A 10,725-nucleotide genomic window follows, 5' to 3' on the forward strand; every position below is an offset into this window, starting at 1 on the left:
AGCACAGTAAAAAAAATTCAGAGGTTATACCCTTTTTTCCTCTCCGTTTACTGCACTATATATAAGTTTTTTGCAGATGAATGTCTTTTGGTAGGTAATAAGGGGGCTTCCATAAATCACGTGAGGTTTTTAGTGGGAGGGGGGTTCGACAAAATATCACGAAATATCACGTGGGGGAAAGAGGAGTATAGTAAGATATCACGAATTTATTTTTTACCTAACTTTTTTTAAAAAAATTCAAACATTTTCAAAAAAAATCAAAAAATTTACAATTTTTGGTTTTTAAAAATACACGTGATATCTTACTTACTATTTGGTCGGTGAGGGGGGGTAATTTTTAAAATCACCACGTATCACCAATTGGGAGGGAGATCCAAAAAACCTTATGAAATCTATCACGTGGTTAATGGACGCCCCTAAGTTGTCCTATCCCACTTGTGACATATTTTTAATGAAGTCGAAAATGAAAAAAATGAGTTTGTATCAGCCAAATTATGAACTATAATTAAATTAATATTATAAAATAAATTATAACTCTATAAAAACTACTACTATAACTATATAAAAATTATAACTCTTCAACAGCCAAATTATTAACTGTTATGCAAATTTGTGTTAATCCATATCAAACAGACTGTAAAGGTTTTTGCTTGTTCATAATTTTTGTTTTTATTATCTTTTTGATGGATTTGAATATAAAATTGCTTTTCCCAAAACAATCGTTTTGTCAATACAGACTAAAGTTTTGAATTATTTAAATCGGATAATTTGTATCTCAAAAACTGCAATTTTTTCACATTTAGCTCCGTATCTCCGAAACGGCTGCACCTGTCTTTGCCAGAAACTAATTACCACTTTTCTCCATCATTACAAATTGAATGTTTATTGAATCATGCAAATCAGATGCTTCGTGATCTCAAGAACTCGATTTCTATTTTCTGCACTCTTTGTTTAGTATCTCCGAAATGGTTGGAGCTGCTTTGCCAATCAGCACGCCTCTCCATCAATAGAAATCGATTTTTTTTTATATTATTGAAATCCGTAGATCGATGTGCCCAAAATCGTGGACGAAAAGTTGTATCCATACATACATAAACACACATCGATTTTTTCTAAGGTATGCCAAAATGTTCAAAAACCTCTGAAACGTGAAGATATGCATAAGTTTTCATTATTAGTCGATTACTATAGCCTACCCTAAGGGTAAGTGAATTATTATGCATATACATTTCTTTTTTAAGAAGAAGTACAAAATATCTCATTTTTTTTAGAACAAGGTAAGATAGGTATTTTTAAAATCTCTTTAATAGAATAAAAGTTGTGCTTCTCGGTTAAAAAAATGAATTGTACTTTGAAATAATTTAAATACACAAAACACTACATAAAAATTCACCAATTTTTCTTACAAACGTATATGTTTCTGTTTGTCTGAAATATCCCCACAAATTCTTTAAGTGAAGATGTAGCTTCATTATTTGATCTCTTACTGATACATACAAAGTAAGACACACGTGCGTGGGCAAACCTCTTTTTCAGTGATCTTATTTTATTGGCTGGACAACTTTCTTCACTTGAGAGCGAAAAATACGTATTCAAGACTACATTTCCAATTATTGAATTTATAAATAGCGATTATATAGATTCATCAGCAATTCATTAATATTATTTGCTCTCGAGATAAGAGACAAATGAAAAAATAAACAGTATTTATTATGACAAAAACATACTGTTTTATTTCAAATATTAATGTACCATGGTCGTGAGCACAAAGTTGCTCATGCGTAGATGAAGATAGAAATATAATACCAAATAAGTTTGAAAACTTCTGTTATGTTTATATTATTTTAAGCTAATCAAATTAAACTTGTGATGTAATTATTTCAATTAAATAATCGCGTTCACAGGTTGTAACCTTTGACTTATTTACGACCATAACATACTTTTTCTTTTGACTTCATCGTCTGTAAGATTTTGAGGTGAATCATCAAAACCTGGAGGCACGCCCTCGACCTATATTATCTTTACATAATATTTTTTATTTATACATACGTCATCATTTATTATTATTATTATTATATATTTGCAACTGCCCAGTTAAAGACATTTATCAAATTTGATAATTTTCAAAAAACTTTGTATTATAATAATGACGTGTTGGAAAGTACAAATCAATAGTTGAGTTTCCATTCGATAGATATAAATTAGTGGTGTATGGCATATCGTGCCTTAAGGCAAATTGCTGGAACTTCCCGTACCGTAACAAAGTGTTCGAAGAATATTGAATGTTTTCAAATTGATTATTATAAATATTGTAACATTGTCTGATATTTATAAGAATTATATAAATTTTAGCATATTAGAATTTTAGTCAGAATTAAAAATAAAATTTGAACTATTTTCGATATACAATTTTTTTTTTTTTTTAAATAATTGAAAAAAAAAATTGAAACAATTTTTTGTTCCAAAAGCAATTATTTTGTTAAAACAAGCAGAAGGTTCTTTGAATCGATCAAATCGGACGCTTAGTTCTCTCATAAACTTCCATTTTTGCACATTTAGCTCTGTATCTTCGAAATGGCTGGACCTGTCTTTGCAAAAAACTAATAACCACTTCTCCCAATCATTACAAACTGAATGTTTTTTAGATGATTCAAATCGAATGCTCCGTTCTCTCAAAAACTCTATTTGTATTTTCTGCACTCTTTGCTGCGTATCTCCGTAACGAGTGGATCTGCCATTGCCGAAAACATATCAGCACATCTCCCTATCAGTAGGAATCGAATGTTGTTTGAACCATTCAAATCGGTTGATCCGGGCGCCCGAAAACGTGGACGGAAAAATACGCACATACAAAAAACACACATCCATTTTTTCTGAGGTATGCCATAATATTCAGAAACCTTCAAAACGTGGAGAAATGCAAAAAATTTCATTTTCGATTTTCGGCCCGTTACTATAACTACCCTACGGGAAGTTAACTAGTCATACCTTAAGGCAAATTGCTGAAATTTTCCGTAGCAAAAATTAAATTTTTTAAATATGGTCAGAATAAGGTCAGAAAAAGATTTTTTGGTAATTTTGATTTTTTATAACATTTTTGAAATTTCGTAAATATTTGAAAAATATGAGTATTGAAAAAATTGAAAAATTGCCTTTTTGAAAATATTGATATTTTTGCAAACTTGGAAATGTCTAGAAAATTTGGAAACTTTTTGATTCCCATTCATGTCGGTTAATCCAGACTGTCTGTATATATATATATATATATATATATATATATATATATGCGGAATTATAGTAAAAACTGGTATTGCGAATCAACTTTTGCAAAAGATCAAATGTAATTCATAAATATCATCTCATAATAATCAAGTAAAGACCGCATTTGAAGAAAAATGCTCAGTTACATTACCTACTGCTCATAATTTTTAAACACTAATTTAATTACTAATTAGTAAGTAATTAAGGTTAGTGATATCACGCACAAATTTAATAAAATTGTCACGGATATCCGACGTATACAATAGCTCACGGCCAGGAAATTATTGTCAAGACCTTGATACATGTAAAGACATGTATTGAAAATAAATTTCTTTTGATATTTGTAAATTATTTCTTGTTAATATTATTATTAATTTCACATAAAACAAATACTTTACAAGTAAAATACACGTATATCGATCTAATAATTTTTAGGTTCCCAAATTTTGTTATTACTTTTAAATTGTAATTCACTATCAGATAATTGTTATTCATAAATCTTAAAGTTGCGTACTTTCATAGCAGTATTTTTTGATAAATCAGTCAGTCAGTTGTATGAATAAAAATATTTAATTTTCAAAGAGGATTATTTAATTTATTTATTATTTAATTAAAAACTTAATACTTGTTAATTTTCAATGGGAAGAAAGTTTTTACTCATAACCACACTATAATTTAAATAAAATATTTACATATTTTATTTTAGAAAAAAAATTGGAATTTTTAAATAACTTAAATGCTAACCTATAATTACATTTTTTATTAAAATACAGGTTTTTGTTAACTTTTTTATTAAAATATAAAATCGAAGTGTAACAATTTGAGATTTAAAGCCCTGTTAATGCATTGATTGCTCTAAGGAATGATGTAAAGCATCATGCGTATGCACATACACATGTTTATAGATATAAACAAAAATTTATAGGTATAAACAACTTCCAAAAAATTCAAAAATAATTTAATTGCATTTATATTATATTTCCTCTGTCTTAATTGGTAACTTATAAATGAAATAAATTAGTTTTCATCAACTTCAACTTCTTGTTCGTCATCAAATTCAGCATCATCATCAACAGTGGCTTCTTGGTATTGTTGATATTCAGAAACTAAATCATTCATGTTACTCTCGGCTTCAGTGAATTCCATTTCATCCATACCTTCACCAGTATACCAATGCAAGAAAGCCTTTCTTCTGAACATGGCAGTGAATTGTTCGGAAATACGTTTGAATAATTCTTGAATGGCAGTGGAATTTCCAATGAAAGTGGCAGCCATTTTCAAGCCTCTAGGTGGAATGTCACAGACGGCAGTCTTAACATTGTTTGGAATCCATTCAACAAAGTAGCTGCTGTTTTTGTTTTGAATGTTCAGCATTTGTTCATCTACTTCCTTCATTGACATACGTCCTCTGAACACAGCGGCTACAGTCAAGTACCTTCCGTGGCGTGGATCACAAGCAGCCATCATGTTCTTGGCGTCAAACATTTGTTGGGTAAGTTCAGGTACAGTTAAGGCTCTATATTGCTGGCTACCTCTTGCCGTCAACGGTGCAAAGCCAGGCATGAAGAAATGTAAACGTGGGAATGGAACCATGTTTACAGCTAATTTTCTCAAATCAGCATTAAGTTGACCAGGGAAACGAAGGCAGGTGGTGACACCAGACATGGTAAGAGAAACTAAATGATTCAAGTCTCCGTATGTTGGAGTGCTAAGTTTCAATGTTCTGAAACAAATATCATACAATGCTTCGTTATCAATACAATAGGTTTCATCAGTGTTTTCAACTAATTGATGTACTGATAAGGTGGCATTATAAGGTTCTACAACAGTGTCTGATACTTTAGGTGAAGGTACAACTGAGTAAGTATTCATTATCCTATCAGGGTATTCCTCTCGAATCTTAGAAATCAATAGTGTTCCCATACCAGAGCCAGTACCACCACCCAAAGAATGGGTTAGTTGGAAACCTTGCAGACAATCACAAGATTCAGCTTCTTTACGCACAACATCCAAAACAGAGTCGACTAGTTCAGCACCTTCAGTATAATGTCCCTTAGCCCAGTTGTTACCAGCACCACTTTGTCCAAAAACAAAATTGTCTGGCCTAAAAATTTGACCGTATGGTCCAGAACGCACGGAGTCCATGGTTCCAGGTTCCAAATCCACAAGAATGGCACGTGGAACATATTTTCCACCAGAAGCCTCATTGTAATAAACATTGATACGTTCTAATTGAAGTTCATGATCTCCAAGATAAGCTCCAGTTGGGTCAATTCCATGTTCATCAGAAATGATCTCCCAGAACTATAAAATAATCAGTAATTGATTTTTAATGTTCTGAGAATTTTTTCAAGGACTAATTATTTTGTGGACAATAGTGGCTACTTTAATTATGTGCTCATTGAAAATAATTGTTAATAATATGTGAAGGCCTTGAAAATAAAACACTAGTCATAATTTCATAGGTTATCTTAATGGTGCTAATCAAATAATAAACAAAAAACAATTGAGATTTAAAATCCAGAAAATGTCAAAAAAATACAGTTTGAATACAAACTTTTGAACAAGCAAATTAAGTTTAAACATCAGTAAATAATAAAATATTTTGATACCAAGCGACGAAAATGAATTGTTGTAACATACGTGTACACTTATAACAGTACTTCATAAGATGATGTCAGTTACCTACGGCCTTGGTACGACATAAAAAATAATATAAAAATTTTCCTACCTTAGCTCCAATTTGGTTTCCGCACTGTCCGGTTTGAATGTGTACAATTTCCCTCATGTTTGTTATTTACTTCGACTTAATACAAATTATAATACTGAAAAACTATAGCCGTTGAGCTTAACAGATGCGCAGCCGCTGTGCTCTGAAACTCGTTTGCGATTTGCTTTGCAAATGAACGATGAATGAGTCAGATGGACCAAAAGTGACGCAAATTAAGCCGCCGGCAACGCCTTGCACGACGTACCAACATTAAAAGCTGAATTCAACTAGTGGCGGGAGATACGTGCGCGTATACATCGACGCGTTTTTGCGCTTCGAATCGAACGAAATAAATAGACTTTGAAACATGTAAATATATTTAATATTTATTTAATATTATTATATACTGCATATCAAAAGTTTTTAATATAAATTATTTATTATAGACCACATGATCGTTAGAAACATGTTATTTCCGACACGCGAAAGTTACAAACATGTTATTTCCGACATTTTGAAAATTTTAACAAATTATGTTAAACTGATTTGGATTTAAAATAAAAACAATTTAATAAATTTTGTGTGATTCTGGTAGAACACATTACTTTAGTAAAGCAGTTATTTCAAAGTTACTGGACAAAACCTAAATGGGATCCTCAGAAAATCATCAGATTTTTGCAATTTGTATTTAATAATTACATTATAATTAATAATGATTTTATATTTTGATTATATAGTAATTATATTATAATTATATATCATAATAAATTTATATATTATTATATAATAATTTTTTATATTTTTATCGAATTTTTAGATTTTGTATCAAAATCTTAGTTGTAGTATTGAAATTCTCATTAATTATATATTTGCAACTTGTAAAGTAAATATTGATATTTTACATAATTGAGATGTTCCTAGATGTGAAAATTTTCATTTTATAGCCAAAATATCTTATCGTTTTTTTTAAAAAAAGTAGGTCTGTTATATCAGTATATCAGTATTATATCATATATTTTTATTTTACCAATAAAATTTACACAAATTTATTTATTTCAATGCATATTTTTAATTATCCACATTACATAAAATACTCTGTGACATTGAAAATTAAAAATTTACTTATAAAATATATTTTATAATTATATATAATTTGTAGTATATATTAATATATTATAAATATATATTATTTTCCCGTATTTTTGGTTTTGTATCATCAGTTTGAGTATGTAATATCAAAATGTTTATTAATATTGATATTTTACATAATTTAGGGTTTCAAGATGTAAAAAAGATCTTATGGTTTTTGTAAAAAAAAAATAGGTACGTTTCAGTATATAAAAATAATTATAATTTACTTATGAAATTCACTCAAATTTATTTATTTCAATTATAATATTTAATTATACACATTACATCAAATACTCTGTGACATTAAAAATTCTAAATTTACCTTCCAAATAATTTTCAGTATGTCCGATATATAAAAAGTTCATAATTATTATTTTTTACAATCTTACTTTTTTTAATTTTTCTAAATTTGTAAATAATTTCTATATTTCCAATTTTCAAAATTATACATTTTTTTGAAAAAATCAATCTTTAGACTATTATAAATTTTGTATTAGTTGTATATCAAAATTCTTATTAATTTATATATTATAAACTTGTGAACTTTGATATTTTACATAATTGAGAGGTTTCAAGATGTAAAAAAATTAATTTAATGGTTAAAACATCTTATCCTTTTTTTTAAAAAAAAATAGGTCTGTTTCACTATACAAAAATATTTGTAATTTACTTTTAAAATTCACACAAATTTATTCATTTTAAATCATATATTTAATGATACAGAAATTAAAAACTCTAAATTTACTTATAAAATAATTTCCAGTATATCCCATATATATAAAGTTCAGATTCATTCATTTTTTTACAATATCACTTTTTTATTTTAATATAATTTAAAATTATATCTTTCTTTACAAAAAATCGATTTCTCGACCATTATATTTATTTTAAATTCTCAGCAAAAATTTGGTGACTTTTAAATTTTCCAAAATTATCAAAAAAAAAGTTTCAGAAGTAATGTATGACTTTTTGCAATATAATTCTAGTTTGAGATAAAGGTTTTGGCAATTTGCCTGAGGTTCTATTAAAATAATACTAATACCGCTAATATAGTATAGCATATTTTAATACTTTTATAATATTTTGTAAAATGTTATATAAGTTAATCCAATCAGAATTATTTAATTCAGATTCTACCGCTAAGAGACCTTGAGTAAATAACGCACAGTGTCTTACAAAATCAAAGGTCAAAATACTTACTATTGTTAGATATGATCAATTTCACACTTGAATCATTTTTAAAGATTCAAGTTATGTTATATGTTATGCTCCTAGCAGTAGAATTAATAATAGAAATAAAAGAGATATAAACTTTGTTTTAAGCCATTCTACATAGTTTGATACTTAAGTTTAAAACCAAAAAAATAGCTGTATTATCAACTACGGAATTATTCTATATACATATTTTTTGAACCAAAATTAAAAAACGCATAATTTGAATGAGATCTATTGCATTATATTTATTTATTACATCATCAATATCATAGACAATAAGTTAAACATTCGTGCTCCATTATAACTCAAATGAAAGTGATTGTTCCGTCCAGATTTTACTTATATCTTCAGATCATCATCAATAGGTTGATCATTGGCAGTATCATCATTTCCTTCTAAGCAGCAGGAGTGGCAGCATTCTTTGGGATCAACTGATCCGCCTTGGAGATCCTGGTTAGCAATTGGTGCACTGTGGACCATCAAAGCTCCCTATGATGAAGAATAATCAATCAATAATTAAGTACCATCAATTAATTTACTTTAATTTAATTCAATTAAAAATATATTGCCAAACCATGGTAGTTGTAGTAGAGTTAGATAAGATCTCATCAACCCAAAGAGAATTAATTAATAATTAATTAATTAAATAAATTACATTAAATTTTAACAGTGAACAAAATATTTGATATATTATTAACCATTAACCATTTTCAAAAAGATATAATTTCCAGAAAATAATTAATGTTATTTATTGCATTTCTAAATTGAATAATAGTCTTTCTTCCCTGCTATTTATGAATGAGATATTGATGGTTAATTACTGCCTAAATAAAAATATAATATTAAAATTAATCAGTCTAGTTAATATATGGAATCTCATGACCAGTTGATAATTTCAAACAAAATTAGGAAATAAGGTTACTTAATCAATTAATTATTAATAAAACACGAAGAAAGGATTTCTTCATAATTGGTGATTATTTGAGAAAAAATGGAAAAATGAGGATATTCATCAAATGAAGTTAAAAGATAGATGAGGACTTCTTGATCATTGGTGATAATTTGAGAATTAATTGAGAAATATGGATATTTTACCAATCAATGATAAATGATTGAATAGAACTTCTTGATAATAGATGATGATTTAAGACGAAATAAAACAATAAGGTGCTAAAAAATCTTCAATGACCTTCTTCTTGATCATTTCTGATGATTTGAAAGCAAACGGAGATGAGGATACTTTATCAATTAGTGTGAAAATATAGATCAGAACTTCTTGGTAAGTTGTGATAATTTGAGATGAAGTTGAAAAAATAATTTGCTTTAACAAATAGTGTTAAATGATTGATGTGAACTTAGTGGTTAGTGATGATTTGAGAACAAATCGGGAAATAAGGATACTTCACCAATTAATGTAGAAGGAAGGATTAGGACTTTTTACTAATTGGTAACAACTTGCAAGGGAATTAGGATAATGTTGAAAGTTGAACTAGGATTTCTTGAACTACTATTCAAAATAGTCAACTTTTACTTACCAATAAGATGGTAAAAAAGAAAAGAACAAAAGACAGCTTCATACTTGCTTTACTTGATTTGGTTTTAGCTTTTAATTATATTTGAACTGATGCCTACAGCACACTAATTAAATTCGTTCATGTTCTTAGGCCTTTTATACCGATATGAATATTTAGTGACGCCGATGAAGAAAATCTTGGGCAATGTTGATATTTGATAACGATCATTATTTCTAAACAACATTTGAAAATAAATTTCTTGATAACATTCCACATGTGATATAATTATATTTCGTTATCAATAATTTTCGTTATAGATGAATTATTTTGTTTTTTGTTTATAGTTAGTCCTAAGGTAATTAATAATTGTTTTTTTAACTAGAGAAATACTTTCAAAACAGCGGGCCAATATGAAGGTATATATATCAAATCGGATTTGAAACTGGCAATAGTACAAATCAGTGCTTCAATTGAGAACACTCTTATAATTTGAAATTTCTAACTGTTCAATACTAATTTTGTAAAAATGAAACTCATTGTGTATCTTGTAGTCATCGGACTTGTATTGGTAAGTTAGTAAAAAAAATAATAGTTAAAAAAATATTTGTCTTGAAATGATTTTTAATAATTTTTTCTTAATCTTTAAAGTGCTAATTAAAATTTTATATATTTTATAAATAAAAATTTGTAATACTTATTATATTTTTATATAAATTACATTGAAATCTGCATTTTGAATACTGGGAACAGAATTATCTACTGCAATTTTTGAAAACGTGTAATAACAATATTTGCTTTTTATGAAGCATGCTTATTTGAAATAATTCCATACGAGGTTTTAATATTTTTTCATTCATGATACAAGAGTTGTGTCTATGTCGATTTGAAAAATTA

General features: G+C 27.8%; 1 protein-coding gene across 1 annotated transcript; it reads right to left on the reverse strand.

Annotated features, from left to right (window-relative positions):
* Positions 1-4,035: 4,035 nt before the first annotated feature.
* On the reverse strand, positions 4,036-6,163 carry LOC113386894 (tubulin beta-1 chain-like). Its single transcript, XM_026624652.1, has 2 exons — positions 5,993-6,163; positions 4,036-5,565 (listed from the first exon to the last, which is right to left on the reverse strand). The coding sequence occupies exons 1-2, from the start codon at positions 6,047-6,049 to the stop codon at positions 4,279-4,281; spliced, it is 1,344 nt and encodes a 447-aa protein (XP_026480437.1). The 5' UTR covers positions 6,050-6,163; the 3' UTR covers positions 4,036-4,278.
* Between the last annotated feature and the right edge of the window lie 4,562 nt (positions 6,164-10,725).

The sequence above is a fragment of the Ctenocephalides felis genome, unplaced genomic scaffold (assembly GCF_003426905.1).
Source record: "Ctenocephalides felis isolate EL2017-DRISC unplaced genomic scaffold, ASM342690v1 CF-g0.4_SCAFFOLD_03571, whole genome shotgun sequence".
Lineage (NCBI taxonomy): Eukaryota > Metazoa > Arthropoda > Insecta > Siphonaptera > Pulicidae > Ctenocephalides > Ctenocephalides felis.

Coding starts and splice junctions, on each gene's coding strand:
- LOC113386894 (XM_026624652.1), bottom strand. CDS start 6,049: ATGAGGGAAATTGTACACATTCAAACCGGACAGTGCGGAAACCAAATT. Junction 5,566..5,992: donor GAAACCAAATTGGAGCTAAG/GTAGGAAAATTT, acceptor ATTATTTTATAG/TTCTGGGAGATCATTTCTGA.